Here is a 20,525-nt window from a genome sequence, read left to right on the forward strand (position 1 = left end):
CTAGAAAGCTTCAGGTCACAGAGGGCTCAACCAGTGAGCGAATGGAGAAGTTTGTTGGGGAGAATGTCCTCTCTCTCTCTCTCTTATTGTTCCAGAATCTCATCTCCGGATGCGCTCTGCAGGCATGTCTCAGGAATCTCTGGGACCTTCGGGAAGAGAGTGCAGTGGTAGTCTGGGACGATTCCTGCCAAAATCATCTTCAGTGGTGGTCAGCAGAGGACGTTCATCTGTACACAGATGCCACAAATAAAGGTTGGGGTGCAACCTTAGAGGAAACTCAGGCCAAGGGCCTTTGGAGGGATCTGGATGAATCGATAAATTACTGCAAGTTGAGAGCAGTATACAAGGCACTGACATGGTTTTCAGAGTTGGTCAGGGGAAGAGTGGTAGTGCTCTTCTTGGACAACGTGACGGCATTGGCTTTCCCGAGGAAATGGGAGGAAACAAGGTCGGCAAAGCTAAAGAGATGGGAGTCTTCAGTAGACCTTTTTGCCACAAAACTGAATTTTTGACTTCCAGTCTACTTCTCTCCGGTTGTGTGGGACAGATGTGATGTTCCACTTGTGGGACAACCTACAAGTGTACGCTTTTCCCCCCTTCGGGTTAATACATCAGGTATTAGGCAAGCTAAGAAGCAGCACGGGGACTCAGATGACTCTTATAGCTCCGTTCTGGCCCCAGAGACTGTGGTTCCTGGATCTCCTAGAAATGTTAGAGGAACCTCCTGTGATCCTCCCAAATAGGAGAGATCTACTCAGACAACCCCATTTTCATTATTACCATCAGAACCCGCGTGTGCTCAGCCTACCTGCGTGGAGACTATCCAGCGAGTGGGGCGCAGTATGGGAATCTCTAAGGAAGTGGCTCGCCAACTTTCCCTACCCCTAAGAAAGTCTACTAGGAAACTCTTATCAAGTTAGGTGGGCAATGTACAGGAGCTGGTGTAGGAAGGACATAGCATCTCTCGTCCTACCATTGTGAAGATTGCGGATTTCCTCCTGTTCCTCAGGAAACAAGATGATGTCCTACTCAACTAAAACAGGATATAGGTATAAGCTGAGTAATATGTTCTGGTTTCATCTCCCGGAATTGTCTAACAGCAGGGTATTACACGATCTCCTAAGGTCATTCAAAATTGAATGCCCAATGATCTTGCTTCGGGCCCCCTAGTGGGATTTAGTGGTAGTTTTAAATATGCTGAGGTCTTCGAGTTACAAGCCATTAGAAGAGTTGTCGCTGAAGGAACTGACCAAGAAAGTCTTGTTCTTGGTTTTGCTTGCTACAGCGAAGAGAGTGGGAGAGATACAAGCAGTATCTAGGACAGTATTATTTTCAGGTAGGGATATCTATCTCTCTTACGTACCAATTTGTCACTAAATCCCTTGCAGAGAGCTTTTAAAGTCTCCTCTCTGGAGGATTTTGTTGGAGATGATGAACTAGAGATGCGCATTTGTCCGGTTCATGCACTAAAGACATATTTAGCACACAGAAAAGCTCTTGCCTCATCCATGAACGTTATTTGTGTCGCCAAGGAATCCCTCTAGAGCCATTTCGAAGAATGCAGTCGGTTTTTTCCTACGGGAAGTTATTACTCAGGCTTCAGGTAACGCTCCTGCTGATCCCAGGAGCATTGATTCTCACCGAAGAGCACATTCCATTAAGGGAATAGCCACCTCTTTGGCTTTTCTAAGAAACTATTCAGTGTCATTGAATTTGGAAGCAGCAACCTGGAAATTGGCTTCTGTCTCCACATCATTCTACCTAAAGGACATTCAGTTTGCTTCAATTGAGGGTTACTCGCTGGGACCTTTTGTAGCCACTAATGCGGTAGTCCAGTAAGTTCGCACATCAAGTATTAGTGAACAGAGGTGGGGTTATTATCTTAGGTCTGTAGCTTTAGCAAATTTTTTTTTTTTTTTTTTTTTTTTCATTAATGGTACACATTAACAAGAAATAGGTAGGCAGATAGCATGGATGAACGACGTTAACGCGTCCATCGTGCTTTTTCACCTGTGGTGATCAACAAGGAACCTGAAGGAGCTGTTCAGGCAGCTCCCCTTCCAAATATGAGATGCCTAGCAGCCACATGGAAGGCCCCTTTTCCCTCCACACATGCAAGGTATTGAATACCACATGGGTGGTATTCTAGACAGAGACAAGACCTGACTGATGAAACTGACACAAGGTACTCTCTCCACCGGCAATCTCATCCAAAGATCTGAATATATGGGTGAGTTACAATGCATCGTAGATGAAACTGAGTTCCCTGCGCATGATTGCGTAAGGGGTCGGGCTGATTGTGATTGATCCCACCTCCTTCTAAATGTTGTTAATCGGGCTAATTCAGGTGTTCAGGTGGTGTATTGCAATATGAAGTTGCATTATAAAACTAATATTGTAATACTTACCTGAACACCTGAATGACTCCCACCCTCCTCCCCTCCTCAAGGAATAGAGATTAATGCAATTGAAGGGAGAGCGCTCTGCCAGCCAGTCCTAGCAACAGTAGAGGGGGGTTTACCTGCAGCGTTGGTAGCGCTGGCAGTAAAACAAAAAAATACCCGATTACAGGTGATTCTGTGGGGATATAGTTTGGGCTGGTCAGTGACCAAGGTTAATTCAGGTGCTCAGGTAAGTATTACAATATTAGTTTTAAATGAAAACTTCATACTTCGACCCCACAATATATAATGTATGCACATATACACATACATGCTTGGATGGCCATATTGATTGAAATGCCACTAATACCACAGAGAAATAAGTAAAACTTGGGGGGTCATGTAACCGATGGCACACACAGATCGATCATAGGGCGGTCTTATCCTGACACATCTATCAAACTGCTCTCAATAACTTACATATGAAAAATATATTTACAAAAATGATAAATTATTTTATAGGCAGTTGCCAGTTTATTATGGGGGTTCTGTTCTAGGGCCATGGCATAAGCTGAGAATTGTCGTAAACCAGGACATCGATGAAAATCATGAAAAAACCTTCTTTTTAATCTTTTGGGTGTCTTGAAAATGACATAACCTTTGTTTTTATTGCGTTTTCATGAGGGGGGAAGGGAGAGTCCAAATTTTGACCATTCTGCTGTTTTGGAGCCATAGTTCTTCCTTTGGATGTGCGTCATAACTCAGAACATACATTTTAACCCAAAAATAATTTTTGATTAATATATTTGAAGTGCATCGTAACCTTGGAACAGTGTGAGCTGAGTCTTGCGTAACCCGAGATCTTCCTGTCCTGTGGTTAAATTTAAGGCTACTGTAGCATTCTAAGAAAATGAAGACTATTGTAGGAAGGCATCATAAGACATGTAACAAAATAAGAAAAAAATAAATGATAAGCTGAAAAACACTTGCATGAGATGAAAACTAGTCAGATTCATTTGAATTTGGGGCATTCTTGTAGATTACGCTGTTGGATGAAAGGATACATAAGTTTGGGAGGAAATTTCTCTCTCTCTTTCTTTCTCTGTTGTCTGGCTATTGGCAGCTTAGCCTAAACACTGTGAGGCCCTCATAAAATACACATATAACAAATATGCATCTTATCCTTGGATTTTTTAAATAGTTACGTTTTACTTCACTGTATCCAATAGTAATGTATGTAGTCTTATATTACTATTGTATTGTCAAATACAAAAAAATCTATGATTTCGTTTGGAAAAATCGGCTGAGGACAGAGAAAAGCTTATTTTGCCGTATTTAACTCAATTCAGAGCGATTTTCTTGCTTCTAATTTATATGGTACAAGGTTATTTTTTTTGATATATGAAGTGTTTTTAAGTTGAAGTATGACTTCAATATGTTCTCGACGTGAACTATTTTTTTTTAATAGATGGCACTGTTGTCTGGTTATTGGTGGCCTAGTCGAAGTGCCATGAGACTCTCATAAAATACAAACATAACATATTTGCATCTTTTCCTTGGACCTGTTAAAAAGTTATAGTACTGTATCTAGTCTCATATTACCATTGTATTATAAAATACAAACAAAATGATCAGTGTTTTGGTTTGGAAAAATCAGCTGAGGGCGGCGGTGAGTTTATTTCACTGTATTTATCTCGATTCAAAGTGATTTTCTGGCTTCTAGTTAACGTAAATAAATCTCAAAATAGAAACTCTCTTTATATGAGACAGGGTTATGTTATGTTATATGAAGTATTGTTAAATCAAAATTAACTTGAATATGTATGTCTTGTTGTAAACTAGATTGAATATTTTTTAATAGATGGTGTAGGGAACATTTTTATTTTTAACACATTCTGAACACTATCCACCCTATTTCATCATATTACGAGCTTCATGTATGTATCTTTTATGGGTGTGAAAACAATAGTAAAATATATTCTTTCATGCCCAGTATTTTTTATAACAATACTTTTTCTCCACTATTATTTGCAGTTGAGTTTCATAAATGTTGCTGACGCACGATAATTTATAGTCATTAGCAGTGTGAACATTGTTTTCTCAGCTTCAGCTAGAACTGAAATTTAGCAGTACTATATTTCCTTGCTGATATTTTCTATATGAATGTATAGAGAATTAAGGTATGATGTAAAAATATATCAGTCCTATTCTACTTAATTAATGTCATTTCTAATATAACCGGTCATTTTTTACTATTGTACAATGACTCAGATGCAAGGAAAACAGTAATGTTATCTTATTCGGTTCTGTTATTTGTGGCAAAACAACTGTTTTCAATCACTTGTTTATGACTGTAGCGTTTAAGCAACGATTATAACGTTACGAATAATACTTTTATCATTCTCTTTTACCTTTTTAACTTATTTAACAAGAAGATATGGTAAGTAAAGAGATGGAGGAAAAGAGGTTAGGAATTGTTGCTAAGAAGAGGAAGACCATATCAATAAGATGAAAATTGTCATCGTTAAGTGTTCTGAAAAAGGTGACTTCTCTCTCTTCTCTCTCTCTAGGCCAAGGTTTACCTGTAAGTTCAACCAATCTGACATTAAGAATTTGTAAAACTAGCATGCAGATCATAGTAAAGGATTGGGCAAATGAAATTCCACATAAAGAGATTACATATTAGGGTAAAATATCTGGCCGTGACACTGTCCAAGGTGTCGTTAACCATTCTAAGGCACTGTAAGGTGGATTGCAGCGCCAATAGACTTGAATTTTGGTTAACGGTGATTTCCAGTTACCGTCAAGCCCCAAGGAATGGAACTGCCAGTAACCAGGGGCTGCCTGTACTTCAAATGACTAAATTTCAATTGAAATTAGTAGGCATGTAATTCTTTATATACAGTACGGTAAACCCCCTAATTCGCACTCTGAAGATTCGTGAATTCACCTATTCTTGGAGCTTTCTGTGGAAGTATCTATAAAAATATTCGCAGGTTCCCACTATGTGTGGGTGTGAATTTTTTCATAAAGCAATATTATGTATTTTCATATTATTTATGTTACAGTAAATATAATAATATTAATCATACTGGTACTTACTGGTGATGAATGTTGATTATAGATGATGATATTAGTTGTGCAGTCTGATGAATGATGATGAAGGTAGACTACACAGCAAAGTAGTCACATCTCCTCTGAGGGTGCCTCTTCACCTTCTTCAGGAGGTGCTTTGTCAGGGGTTTTGGGAGGCACCACCTTCTTGATGTAATTAAACATGTTAACAAAGGTGGTATGGTAGGACTTCATGAGTTCACTAACAGTGTTGGTAAAATTTGTGGCCCTTTCTTCATTCTTATCCTATGCTTTGACCATTGTCTTTATCTGCCTTACTTCCCTGATCAGTTTCTACAGACCATGAAATTGTTCAAAATCCTGGTCAGTAGTGGGATAGTAAAGAGGGTGGCGAGTTCTTCTCCAAGTATGGCCCCCCCAAGTATTTTACCCTGTTCGTTCTTGTTCTCAAGGCAGGCAACTGCACTTCCAGTCATGCGGTAATGGGCTGCTACTTCTCCATGACTTTTGCACTCTCTTAACATAACAATTATGTCATGTCTATTTTCTCCTCATTTGTCAGTAATTGTAAGGGCCTCTGATGCTTAGGCTCTTTGACAGAAACCTTAGGAGAAGCAGAACATTTAGAGAATGTTTTAATGGTTTGACTTTTCCTGGTTGACCACGATGCCCAGTTCCAGACAAAACTGAAGCAGACGATCTCTGTCCTGCTGCAGCTTTTCCCTGAAACTTGACAAGACCAACAACCAATCGTCGAGGTACCTCAGCAAATTGATCCCCTGAGCATGAGCCGAACTTGAGACAAGAGAGAAGACCCTTGTGAACACTTGAGGGGCTATGGTCAGCCCGAAGCACAGGACTTTGAACTCGAAGACCTTGTCTCTGAGAGAGAAGCGAAGGAACTTCCTGGATGTCGGATGAATAGGTATCTAGAAGTATGCGTCCCTCAAGTCTATCGACAGCAGAAGTTGCCTTCCCTTACAGCTGCCAACACTGAACACGGGATCTCCATCTTGAACAGAGTCTTCCTGAGATGAAGTGATTCAAGGTGGATAAGTCGATCACAGGTCTCCAACCTCCCGACGCCTTGGCCACCAAGAGGATGTGACTGTACAACTCCGGAGACGGACGCACCACTTTCTTTATCGCATCCTTGTCCAGCATCTTCTGCACTTCCTCTCAAAGAGCCAAGAACTTCAGAGAATCTGGAGGATACACCCTTCTGAGCTGTGGCTTGTCCAAGAGAGGAGGAGAGAAGTCGAATGGCAGTAGGTACCCCACCTGAAGGACATCTACCACCCACTTCTCCGCCTCATAACTCTGCCACTTGACCCAATGGCCCACCAGGCAACCTCCACCCGTGGCACAGGAGAGGAGAGGCGCCTAACCTACTGACGACCCCCGTTACCTCTGCCCCTGGGGCCCTTTCTCGGCTTGAAGGAACGGGAACGAAAGGGATGTTGGTCCTCTGACCTAGGCTGGGACAAACAGGGAGGCCCTGTCGAAATCAAACTCCTCGATGGCCTACCAGATGACGATCTTCGTGACTGCTGCTGGGCAGGGGGAGGAGGAGGAGCCAGACGTCTCCGAGGACGAGAGACTGACTTAGACACAGCCTAATGCACTAATCTGTCCTTGGTGTCAGCCTGACGCAACATCAAAAAAGCAGAGTTCGTAGCATAGTGCTTTCTATGTTTCGTGAGAGGCGGGGGTAGCAGCCTGGCAGAGCCCCTAGAGCGAAGCAAACCGTCCCGATCTGAAACAGAGGCATTAACTTTATTTAAGACCGACTGGATGTGCCCCGACAAGGGAAGTTGTCATGATGACTTGGGATCCTGAGTAGCTCCCAGCAAGGTTTCCAAGCAGGAAGGAGTGTAAGACGACCGAGCCTGTCCTCTTGTTAAGACCTCAGGTTTGTAACTATGAAAAATACAAATTGTCTTAGAAAATTTGTCATTTTTCAAATATTATAGGTCTGTAATAAGCTAATGTAAGCACAGCAAAAATAACATAATTGGTTTTTCTTAAAAGATGCTTCACCCAAGCCAACTTTCTTAGATAAACAGTTCATATGACATGGTAATTGCTTATTGGAACAGTATCCAGATAAAGTGATACTCTACATGCTATTGGCTGCTATCTGCAAAGCAGCATTCATTTTCCTTGGTGCTCGTTGGCTATACACTTAGCATTGATTGGTTGAAACCTAAGTCTCTTTCACAAAGATGGAATTGTGGGTACTGCACTTCTCTTCTTGATCAGCCTCACTGTGTACAGAGTTACTGATACACACGGACATAATCGTGAATCTGTTTTACGTATCACTAAACATCTGTGTCAGTCATGCCGAAAATGGCTCCTAAAAAGCACCCTGCTCCTTCTAAGGCTTCTGGCAAAGAGCCTAAAAGAAAGAAGGCAGTCATGAAGCTCAATGTGAAGGTGAAAATTCTCGATATGGTGAAGGAGGGCAAAAGTTTCACCGCAGTTGGCTGTCATTTTAATGTGAATGAGAGCATGGTGAGATACATTAACCCTTAAACGCCGAAGCGGTAAAAAAAAAAATGTCTCCCGTGTGCTGGAGACGTTTCAGAGTGAGCGCGGAAGCGGAAAAAATATTTTTTTCAAAAAATCACAGCGCGCTTAGTTTTCAAGATTAAGAGTTCATTTTTGGCTCCTTTTTTTGTCATTGCCTGAAGTTTAGTATGCAACCATCAGAAATGAAAAAAATTATCATTATTATATATAAATAACGCGATATATGATAGCGCAAAAACGAAATTTCATATATAATTGTATTCAAATCGCGCTGTGCGCAAAACGGTTAAAAGTGACAGGTTACTCTTTTTTCGTTGTAATGTACACTAAATTGCGATCATTTTGGTATATAACACATTGTAAAACGATAAAAGCAACACAGAGAAAATATTACCACAAAATAATGCATGAATTCGTAACGTGCAGACGTAAACAAATATTTTTTCAAAAATTCACCATAAATCTAAATATTGTCCTAGAGACTTCCAATTTCTTTCAAAATGAAGACAAATGATTTAATATTACTATACTGCAAGAATATTAGCTTACAAATGCAGTTTTCGACCATATCTGACGAGTTAAAGTTGACCGAATGTCGAATTTTTTTATATATATTTATTTATATGCAATTATTTCAAAAATAAGAAAAGCTACAACTTTCAAATATTTTTCGTTTTATTCTACATAAAATTGCGCACATTTTCATATATAAAGCTCTATGAAATGCCTAATATGAAACGGAGCAAATATTCCGAGAATGGGACTTACGCATTTCGGAGATTTGTGGCGGAGAATCCGCGCGCGGAGGGAAGGAAAGTTTTTTTTTAAATTCACCATAAATTTAAATATTGTGCTAGAGACTTCGAATTTGTTTCACGATGAAGATAAATGACTGAATATTACTAGACTGTAAGAGTTTTATCTTACAATTGCGTTTTTCGACCATTTCGGTAGAGTCAAATTTGACCGAACGTGGTTTTTTTTCTATTTATCGTGATTTATATGCAAATATTTCAAAAATGAGAAAAGCTACAACCTTCAACTATTTATTGTTGTATTATACATGAAATTGCGCACATTTTCATATATAAAACTTTATGTAACGGCTAATTTAAAATGGTGCAAACATTACCACAATCGCACATATGATTTTTTTCGGAAGAGTTACTGCGCGGACGTAAAGAAAATGTTATCTTTTTCATAAATTCACCATAAATCGAAATATTGTGCTAGAGGCTTCCAATTTGTTGCAAAATGAAGGTAAATGCTTGAATATTACTAGAATATAAGTGTTTTAGCTTACAATTGCGTTTTTTGACCATTTCGGTAGAGTCAAAGTTGACCGAAGGTTGAAAATTTGTCACTTATCATTTTTTATATGAAAATATTTCAAAATTGATAAAAGCTACAACCATGGGTTGTTTTTAGTTGTATTGTGCATGAAATTGCGCACATTTTCATATATAAAACTTTATGTAACGGCTAATTTAAAATGGTGCAAACATTACCACAATCGCATGTATGATTTTTTTCGGAAGAGTTACCGCGCGGACGTAAGGAAAAAGTTTTTTCATAAATTCACCATAAATCGAAATATTGTGCTAGAGACTTCCAATTAGTTGCAAAATTAAGGTAAATGATTGAATATTACTAAAATATAAGAGTTTTAGCTTACAATTGCATTTTTCGACCATTTTGGTAGAGTCAAAGTTGACCGAAGGTTGAAATTTTGGCACTTATCGTTATTTATATGAAAATATCTCAAAACTGATAAAAGCTACAATCATGAGTATTTTTTTGTTGTATTCTACATAAAAATGTGCACATTTTCACATATAATACTCCATGTAACGGCTAGTTTAAAATGGTAAAAAAATGATGTCAAAGTGACGAAATAATTTCCGAGATGTGTCACAGATACTTTTTAGTGCGGCAAGAAAGAAATTCGCCTGCGTAACGATTGTAAACAAAACAACACCTTGATCCGTGAACTCCCAGCATCCCCCAAGGCGCGTGATTCAAGAGTTTTCGGCTGGTAGGCCTAAAAGTATTTTTCCGCAAATTTTTAAAAAAACTTTTGTATGTCAACGTAAAATATGTCCAGTCGGCACCCGAGAGACAAAAAATGTCGACGTAAAATACGTCCAGTCGGCGTTTAAGGGTTAAGAAAAAAGAAAGTGAAATAATAAAGTGTAAGCATGAGCTACTTTTATACAGCTAAAACAGTGTCGACAGTGTGAGATAAAACAATTGTATGGATGGAATCTGCACTGGCATAGTGGATCAAGGACTGCTGCAAGCAGAACATTCCCCCTGACTCCAACATCATAAGCGAAAAAGGGCAGCAACTCTACCAACAGTTATCGACTGCTACAGAAGGTAATGATGTAGAGGAACAGGAAGGCGGCGATGACACAGGAAGGCAATGAAGAAGGGGAATTAGAATTCTTGGGCTTTGATGAACCTGCACCTGAAGAAGATGAAGAGGAGGAATACCCACAACCAGGACCATCATCAGCTCCTCAAGGTTTTCAAGCGAGCAAAGGATGGTTTCACTGTTTTCAAGCAAGCAAAGGATGGTTTCGCTGGTTCCAGAAGCAGCTCCACATAAAGTTTGTTTCCCATCGGCAGACAAAGAGGTGGCAGCAAAATATCCCAAGCCTTGAAGAAGATTCTGCAACAGAAAGGATACTGTGCAGAACAGGTGTTCAGTATGGACGAGGCTGGCCTGTTCTGGAAAAAGATGCCTTCCCTGGACTTACTTAATGAAGGATAAAGCTAAAGCCTCTGGATTCAAGGCATAGAAGGACAGGGTTACCCTCCTAATGTGTGGGAATGCAGCTGGCTTTATGCTGAAGCCAGGCCTCATTTACAAGGTTATAAACCCCCGGTCACTCAAGAATAAGAACAAGGTGTTGCTGCCTGTGTTCTGGGTGCACAATCCCAGGCCTGGATCACCAGAGTCCTTATGGAGTACTGGTTCCATCAGAGCTTCATCCCTCAAGTAAGGCAATACCAGGGCAACTTGGAAATGGAGTTCAAGGTGTTGCTAATTATGGACAATGCTTGTGGCCACCCTCTTGATCTTAATTACAAGAGTCCAACTTTAGTTCCTCCCTCCCAACAGCACCTCCCTCCTCCAGCCTCTGGACCAGGGCATGATCCATGCCGTCAAGGCACTCTACACCATGAACTCCATCCAGCACCTTGTTGATGCAATGGACCGTGACTGTATTTATGCTGAAAGACTATCGGCATAAATTCACGATTGTCACCTGTCTGTCTCATCAACCAGTTGCTTGAAGGACATGAAGAAAGAGACCCTGAATGCATGCTGGAGTAAGTTGTGGCTGGATTGTGTGCATGATTATATGGGCTTCTCTCCTCAGGACATTCAACATTCGGTCATTAATCAGGCAGTCCAGTTGGTGAGGATTCTTGGTGATGAAGGCTTTGATGACATCACCGAGGATGAAGTTCAAATCAACATGTTTGAGAATCAAGGTACAAATAGTCACTTACCCTGCTTTTCTTGGTTGGTGTGTATCCTTCCTCGCTCTTAATCATGTGTAGCCACTTCTTTTTAAATTTTTCATCCTTAGGGAAGGAATATGCACAAACTTTTGAGTCCTTATCGTAATTACCTCGACAACGAGGCATACAGCACTTGTTGGGCATAATACAACAGTGCAGAAAGGAAAGTTAACTCCACAAGAAAAGTTTACAAAGTGACCCAATTCGAGGTTAGTGGAATACTGATCCATCGCAGTGATCAGGCCGTGAATGGTCGCCTCACCTTGATGCCTCAGGTAATCTTTTTAAGTTGACTTTCCAGACCTCCTTTATAGGTAGCCAGGGTTAAACTCCCAGCCGGTTTAGGGTACTCGTACCTCCCTCCAAGTATAAGTCTATCCTCTTGTTAAGACCGAAGGATTGTTCTGTGTATGAACAAATGACAAATTTTTAATCAATTTTTATTTTTCATAGATAACAAACCTGAGGTCTCAATGTTTACTGGCCACCTCTACCAGCCCTATATCTTTTCTTAGGTTGGGGGAAAGACTAACGCATCACGGTGCTCTATGCCTGGTCGGTGACCAGCTTCCACCTCATGTACGCATGAGTTGCCAGATGCCACAGATTCCTTGCTTTACAATCTTTGATTGTTTTTAACCGGTTTACAGCTGTCGCAAGATTATCTTGTTGTTAGCTATGAAAAATACAAATTGATCAAATATTTGTAATTTTTCTATGGATCTTTTAAAAAGTTATGCTTTACTTCACTGTATCCAATAATATTATATGCATTGCTGATAAATTCACAATCTCATGAAAAATAATATGTGTAATAAAAATCTTTCTGCTCCAGCCCAACAACCTCCTTATTCTGGCTCATTTTTCCAGAGTACATCTCAGGTTTCTGGTGCCTCAGCTTCCTCCTCTGGTGCTCACCCTTTGAAACGCGGGAGAGGTTCTTGGCGTGGCTCCAAGGGCAGAGGAAGAGCTCAACCTCCAGGAGGACCTTCTTCTTCTTCTTCTTCTTCCTTGTCTCTGAGTAAGAATTTTCGGAAGTAGGAGTCATTACCTCGCCCGGAGACTGCAGTAGGAGCTTGTCTCTCTTGCCATTGGTCAGCTTGGCAGGAGAGAGTAGTGGATGCTTGGGTAGTGGAGGTCCTGAAGGTAGGTTACGAGATCCCTTTTGTTTCAAGACCTCCACTTTCCAATCGTCCTCTCGAGTTCAGCAGTTATTCCCCTCACTCAATCAGGGGTCAAGCCTTGGAGAAGGAGCTTTCGGTCCTCTTGGAGAAGGATGCCATAGAGCAAGCTCCTTCTACTCACTGGTGTTTGTAGTTCTAAAGACCTCGGGTGCCTGACGCCCCATCATAGATCTTTCGGTCTTCAACAAGTTCATTCTAAAGTCCAAGTTCCGGATGGAGATGGTTCAGACTGTTCTTTCATCCATCAGGATGGGGGACTGGATGATTTCCATCGATCTGCAGGATGTTTATCTGCAAATCCCCATCTATCCGAAGAGCAGACCTTACGTTCGGTTTTTCATGGACTCGGGAGTTTTCCAGTTTAAGACCCTTTGTTTCGGCCTCACCACTGCTTCACAGGTCTTTTCTCAGGTGATGGCTCCTGTTTCGGCTATTCTGCATCAGTTAAATGTAAGGATTCTTCAGTATCTGGACGATTGGCTAGTCCATGCCAAATCTCTAGAGAAATGTCTCCGGGAGATAGTTCTGTCTCTTTGTGTCGAGTTGGGGATTCGTGTCAACTTCGACAAGTCCAATCTAATCCCTTGCCAGATCATGACTTATCTGGGGATTGCTTTGATTTCCCAGATTTTGAGGGCTTCTCCTACTCAGAAACAGATAGACAAGCTTCTAAGTCTGGTCGAAGAATTTTTGTCCTCCGTAATGCAGCCAGTTTCTCTTTGGAGGACTCTCCTGGGCCATTTGGCATCCCTCATCCAACTTGTTCCCGAAGGTCATCTCAGAATGAGGTACCTTCAGTTGACACTTCGCCAGTCGTGGGATTTCGTGTCCGAGGACACGACAGTCGCCTCCTCTCCACAATGTGGGAAGGATCTCCGTTGGTGGATGCAAGTTCACCGCCTCAAGTCAGGGTCGTCTCTTCTTTCAGTTCCGCCAGACCTAATGTTTTGGTCAGATGCCTTGGATCAAGGTTGGGGCGCGCACCTGGGCTCCGAAGCAGCTTCGGGCCTTTGGTCAGAGGAAGAGAGGATCATGTCAATAAATTGGAGGGAACTAAGCGCAGTGTACCTAGGCCTTGTTTCATTTCAGGATCAACTGTTGGAGTCTGTTGTCACGATCTTTGTCGACAACACCACAGCAGTCTCGTACTTAAGAAACCAAGGTGGCACTCAGTCGGACCTTCTCACTCAAGAAGCCCGATCAATCCTGTTTTGGGCAGAAGACAGGGGGATTACGTTTATCCCTCAGTTTATCTTGGGCCATCACAACGTCTTAGCAGACGTCTTTGTCGAGACCGAACGAAGTTCAAGGGTCGGAATGGACACTTTGCCAGGAAGTCTTCGACAGCCTCAGGAAGAAGTGGCCTGTCACAGTTGATCTGTTTGCCACCCCACTGAATTTTCGATGCCAGATCTTCGTTGCCCCTTACCAGACTCTGCAGAGTGCTGGGACAGATACTCTTTTGCAGGACTGGGACGGCCTTCAAGCCTATGCATTTCCTCCATTTGCTCTGGTGAGGTCAGTCCTCAACAAAGTGAGGGCAACCAAGCATCTGAATCTCACCTTGATCGCCCCCTTCTGGCCACAGAAGGAGTGGTTTCCCAACCTACTGGAAGCACTGATGGAGCCCCTCATTCGTCTGACAGAGAGACCAGATCTTCTCAAACAACCCCATTTTCATTGGTTCCATCAGAGGCTCCACATGCTTCATCTTCATGCCTGGAGACTGTCAGGAGATCCTCCAAGCACGAAGGGTTCTCCTCCAGAGTGGCGCGACAGTAGGCTCTTGCCAGACGGCAATCAACCAGAGTAAATTATCAGGCTAAATGGTCGGTTTACAGACGTTGGCGTAAGTCTCAAGGACATTCAATTTCTAGATCTTCCTTAACGAAAGTAGCGGAGTTTTTAGTTCATTTGCATCATGACAGGGCCCTGTCACCTTCGTGCATTAAGGGTTATAGGTTGATGATTTCCCATGTTTTTAAGGCTAGGCTCCCTGAAATCTCTTCATCTTATGTCATTAGAGATTTAATTCGATCCTTTTCCCTATCGCAACCCAGTCTGCAGTGTTCTCCTCCGACATGGGACGTTAACCCTTAAACGCTGAAGGGGTATATTAAAAATCGTCTTCCGTGTGCCGAGGGGTTCTCGGAGTGAGCGCGGAAGCAGAAAAAATATTTTTTTCAAAAAATCACAGTGCACCTAGTTTTCAAGATTAAGAGTTTATTTGTGGCTCCTTTTTTTGTCATTGCCTGAAGTTTAGCTTGCAACCATCAGAAATAAAAAAAATTATCATTATCATATATAAATAATGCGATATATGATAGCGCGTAAACAAAATTTCATATATAATTGTATTCAAATCGCGCTATGCGCAAAACGATTAAAGGTAACAAGTTACTTTTTTTTTCGTTGTAATGTACACTAAATTGCAATCATTTTGGTATATAACACATTGTAAAACGATAAAAGCAACACAGAGAAAATATTATCACAAAATGAAGCATGAATTCGTAACGCGCTGACGTAAACAAATATTTTTTTCAAAAATTCACCAGAAATCTAAATATTGTCCTAGAGACTTCCAATTTCTTTCAAAATAAAGACAAATGATTGAATATTACTATAATGTAAGAGTATTAGCTTACAATTGCAGTTTTCGACCATATCTGACAAGTTAAATTTGACGGAATGTCAAATTTTTTTATATATTTATTTTTATATGCAATTATTTTGGAAATTAGAAGAGCTACAACATTCAAATATTTTTCGTTTTATTCTACATAAAATTGCACACATTTTCATTCATAAAACTCTACGAAATGCCTAATATGAAATGGAGCAAATATTCCGAAAATGCGATGTACGCATTTCGGAGATTTGCGGGGGAGAATCTGCGCACGGAGGGAAGGAAAGTTTTTTTTTTAAATCCACCATAATTCTAAATATTGTGCTAGAGACTTCGAATTTGTTTCAAGATGAAGATAAATGACTGAATATTACTATACTAAGATTTTTAGCTTACAATTGCATTTTTTGACCATTTTGGTAGAGTCAAAGTTGACCAAACGTGGTTTTTTTTTTTCTATTTATCGTGATTTATATGCAAATATTTCGAAAATGAGAAAACCTACAACCTTCAATTATTTTTAGTTGTATTTTACATGAAATTGCGCACATTTTCATATATAAAACTTTATGTAACGGCTAATTTAAAATGGTGCAAACATTACCACAATCGCACGTATGATTTTTCGGAAGAGTTACTGCGCGGACGTAAGGAAAATGTTATTTTTTTCATAAATTCACCATAAATCGAAATATTGTGCTAGAGACTTCCAATTTGTTGCAAAATTAAGGTAAATGATTGAATATTACTAGAATATAAGAGTTTTAGCTTACAATTGTGTTTTTCGACCATTTTGGTAGAGTCAAAGTTGACCGAAGGTTGAAAATTTGTCACTTATCATTTTTTATATGAAAATATTTCAAAACTAATAAAAGCTACAACTATGGGTTGTTTTTAGTTGTATTGTGCATGAAATTGTGCACATTTCCATATATAAAACTTTATGTAACGGCTGTTTTAAAATGGTGCAAACATTACCACAATCGCGCGTATGATTTTTTTCGGAAGAGTTACCGCGCGGAGGTAAGGAAAATGTTTTTTCATAAATTCACCATAAATCAAAATACTGTGGTAGAGACTTCCAATTTGTTGCAAAATGAAGGTAAATGATTGAATATTACTAAAATATAAGAATGTTAGCTTACAATTACGTTTTTCGACCATTTCGGTAGAGTCAAAGTTGAACGAAGGTTTAAATTTTGGCACTTATCGTTATTTATATGAAAATATCTCAAAACTGCGTCATCTGTTTGTTTTACCCCGAAATGTCAAGAGACCTATATCAAAGATTGGTGTATCCTTTTTTCTCAGAGACCTTATTGTTAAAACTGGTGGTTCAGCTGCCTGTGAAGGCCAGTTGGCGATAACACACAGTATTAGAGCAGTTGCTACATCAGTAGCTTTTATGAAGATTATATCAGTTGCCAAGGTGCTTGAGGTGGCGACTTGGTGTTCTAATTCTGTTTTTGCCTCTTTTTACTTGAGGAATATTTTGATGGCAGGACAGGTTGTCAGACAGGAGAATTAAGTAGTCTTCTTGTTTTACGTTTGGTTGCTACCTGTATATCATTATCTATTAATTTTTGTTGTTGTATATGTTTTTTGTTTTTGCATTATAACTTATGGCATTATAACTTATGGCTGCTTCCATTGTCAGTCTGACATGGGACCAGCTACTGGGTTGTCGGCACTGGCGACTATGCTTCTCCCAAAGTCGATGCTGACCTAGGACTAGCCACTGGTTCGCTTGTCCTGACGACTCATGCTTCTTCCATTGTCCTTCTGTATAAGGAATTAGTCGATGGATTGTCTGCTGTCATCTGGTGACTCGTTCACCACCTACATTTTGTCTCACCTGTTTTCTCGGAGTCAGGCATTCGTGCGAGATCGGGCGACATTTAGTAGCCCTGAGTTTCTTGTTGACGAAGTCGGTTGCGTTGATACACCCTCCGATGATTGTTTAACATGAGACCAGGTTTGACTGTCAGGCACTCGTCCTTCGGGACTAAGTCGCCTTTTTGCTCTGCGCTCCTTTCTCTTGGCACCAGAAAGCTCGAGTCAGGAGTTGCTCATGAGCTGATATCGCTGCTGGCGACGTTGGGTTGCGTTGATACACCCCCAATGTTTGCTTATCTTTGAATTGCCCAGGCAGTCCAGGCACTCATCCTTCAGGGAAAGAGTTGTCATACCCGCTCTTCTCTCTTGGCACCAGACATTCGTGAGAGAGCAGGTGTCGTTGTAGTGCTTGATAAAGTCATCAGGGGCAGCCTTGCTGTCCACGATTCGTCTGACTGGTCACCTGGTCGGTCACCTGACTTTAGTACAGACGGACTGACTATGCACTTACTCCTTGTCCTGTACTACCGCAGTTCAGCAGCATTATGGTAGAAGACTTTGAGTTCTTAGTATCTTAGACCTTGGGATGAGTTTTTAACTGCCTATGATATATATTTCTTTGATTGTTTTATGTTCTATTCTGCCCAAAAGGGAAATTGTACTCAGATTCCCTCCTCCTATTCAATGTGGTTAATCAGGCTAGGTAAATTATATTAAGGTAATGTTTATTAATATGGAATTTTTATTATAAAATTAATATTAATACTTACCTGTATAATTTATCTAGTCCCACCCATCCTACCCCACGACCTGCCTATCACAACTGATTTTCAAGGGAAGGTTTTGTAACTGTCAAATGCAGTGTTGCCAACTGGCAGACAGAATAAGAGGTAACAGAATTGCCAATGTGGTAAATTTTGGTGCGGTTTTGGTGGATTTAGAGCTAGATAAATTATACAGGTAAGTATTATTAATATTAATTTTATAATAAAAATTCCATTACTATGTAAAATAAACAGACTTTTGAACACCTGGTTGGTGTTCTTATGAAGAGTTTTTAAAAATGGGGGGCAGGGAGAGAAGATAACAGTCCATCACAGAAGTGCTGGTTGAATTAAGAATACTCGAACCAGCACTTCAGTGATGGGATGTTTTTCTCACACCCGCCCCTTATTTTCAAAAGCTCTTCATAAGAAAACTACCCTTACACTTTATATTTTAATGTGAACACTGATGAGCAAAAGTCATTGTTTATTTTACATATAATTGTGGATTTTTATTACACACATTGTATGTAATATTCTTAAACGTATACGTATTACTATTGTATTATAAAATGCAAACAGTGATCTGTTTTAGTTTGGAAATCAGCTTTATAATACAAACAGTGATCTGTTTTAGTTTGGAAATCAGCTAAGGGGGATTACAGTGTAAACAAAGTAAGTTTATTTTGGCTTATTTAACTCAATTTAGAGCAATTTACTTGCTGTAGTTAGTGTAAACGGATCTCTATATACTCTACTTATATGTGGTAAGGTTATTTTTCATTATACAAAGTGTTTTTAAGTTGAAATATAACTTGAATAAGGCTTGTTGTGAACTAAATTTAGTTACTTTTTTTGTTAATAGATGGTGTTGGGAGCATGTTTTTTGTGTAAAAAATATCAACAGATTTCGTTCATTATTTTCCCTTGATTTCATCATAATACGAGCTTTACATATTTATCAGTGTGAAAACAACAGTAAAATGTGTTCTTTGATTCTTAGCAGTTTTGATTAAAATACTTTTCTCTACCATTTTATTTACGGTCAGGTTTGGTGGCATATTGAAGTTTATGGGAGTGTTATCCATGTTGCTGATACACAATAATTTATAGTGATCAGCAGCATTAACATTATTTTTTCAGCTTTAGCTACAACCAGCTACAACTTGCAGCTTAAATTTAGCATTAGTGGGTGAGTCAGAGGCATGCTTCTTGAACAAAAAATTGTTGAAGAAGTCATCTACAAAGGTGCAGAAGCATATCACTTAAAAATAGGCCTGGCTACATCATAGTGAAAGAGTAGACCAATTTAGGCTTAAATGGAGTTCTATTAGGCAAAAGACCAAGAGGTTATATGACTTGGAGGGGTATTATTGGAAAAGTGAAGATAATAATTACTGGGTCCAGTTAGTACTTGGATGGGTTAACTGTCTGGGAACACTACATGCTACTGTTAGGTGCACATTATTATAACTAATACTCATAATCTAGCACTTTTTTTATTTCTTTTCAAGGATGAGAAGGCCAAGGTTATTTACTCAAAGAAAAATTGTCTTAAGCATATAAATATGTACATTTAAAAAGTAAGTCAGACAGCTTTTCAGAATTTTTTACATGAGTTGTCAGTTACTGCCTAGTGATAAATAAATAAAGAATTTAAGAATTGGCCCAAATTATCATTTTATTTAAATAATAAAGAGGAAAATGGATTTTACAGGGCTCTTCTTTTACAAGTTCTAACCTTCTGATGGTTAGAAGATGCCAAGCTATTGTATGTGGGTTGGTAAATATCACCTCATCAAAGGTCTATCCTCATATATTTAAGATTATTTGTGGTCAATACTTTATCTTTTCTTGTGGTTGCTGGATGCTTAATAATTATAAGAAACTGCTCTGCTTACCTTTAATTTTTTTTTTTTATTTTACTTTGCTTTCATATATCTTTTGTTATTGATTTAGTCTTATCACTCACTCCAGATTTACTTTATACACAGAATATTTTGAGTCTGGTATCTTCAGGTTGTATCTTCCTTGCTTGATATCTTGGCTATTACTTTTAATTTATTGCTTCAATCTGTTATGACATTTTAACTAGAGTAATCATATAGTATGAGTAGTTAACCTCTCATTATAAAAAAATATCTTGAAAAGCATATTTACTTTGTAGATATAGAAAATGTCTTAAATACATATTTACTTTGTAGATATCATTGAAAGCAACAAGGACAGTGATAGCAGAAGAGCCTACCAGTGCATTAAACTGGTGGTAATGCTATCAGCCCGTTGTTCTATTGCAAGAGACCTTCTGACAAGTACTCAAGCTAGATGGCAATGGGCTGTTGAATGGCTCCGTGGAAGAATGGATGACCATTCAGTTACTGTTTCAACCACCACAGGATTGAGCAATGAAGATTCTAGCACAAAGAATTTCCAGAGAACTACCAGTGCCCAGGTATGCTTGAAAAACTGACTAGTAAAGTCTTTTGTATGCAATACTGAAGTATGTAATATTATCATGGTCTCTTCTTGTATTGTGTGATTATATTTATTTTGAACAGTTGTAGAAAGCTTTTTGATTTCATTAGTC

General features: G+C 39.5%; 1 protein-coding gene across 2 annotated transcripts in view; it reads left to right on the top strand.

Annotated features, from left to right (window-relative positions):
* Nucleotides 1-20,525, top strand: part of LOC135220891 (ubiquitin carboxyl-terminal hydrolase 24-like) — a 394,433-nt gene that overhangs the window by 360,564 nt on the left and 13,344 nt on the right. For both annotated transcript variants that reach the window (XM_064258501.1, XM_064258502.1), the window contains exon 38: nucleotides 20,143-20,390. In XM_064258501.1, coding sequence (XP_064114571.1) covers nucleotides 20,143-20,390 — 248 coding nt within the window. The remainder of the gene's footprint in view (nucleotides 1-20,142; nucleotides 20,391-20,525) is intronic.

This window comes from Macrobrachium nipponense, chromosome 2 (assembly GCF_015104395.2).
Source record: "Macrobrachium nipponense isolate FS-2020 chromosome 2, ASM1510439v2, whole genome shotgun sequence".
NCBI classification, from domain to species: domain Eukaryota; kingdom Metazoa; phylum Arthropoda; class Malacostraca; order Decapoda; family Palaemonidae; genus Macrobrachium; species Macrobrachium nipponense.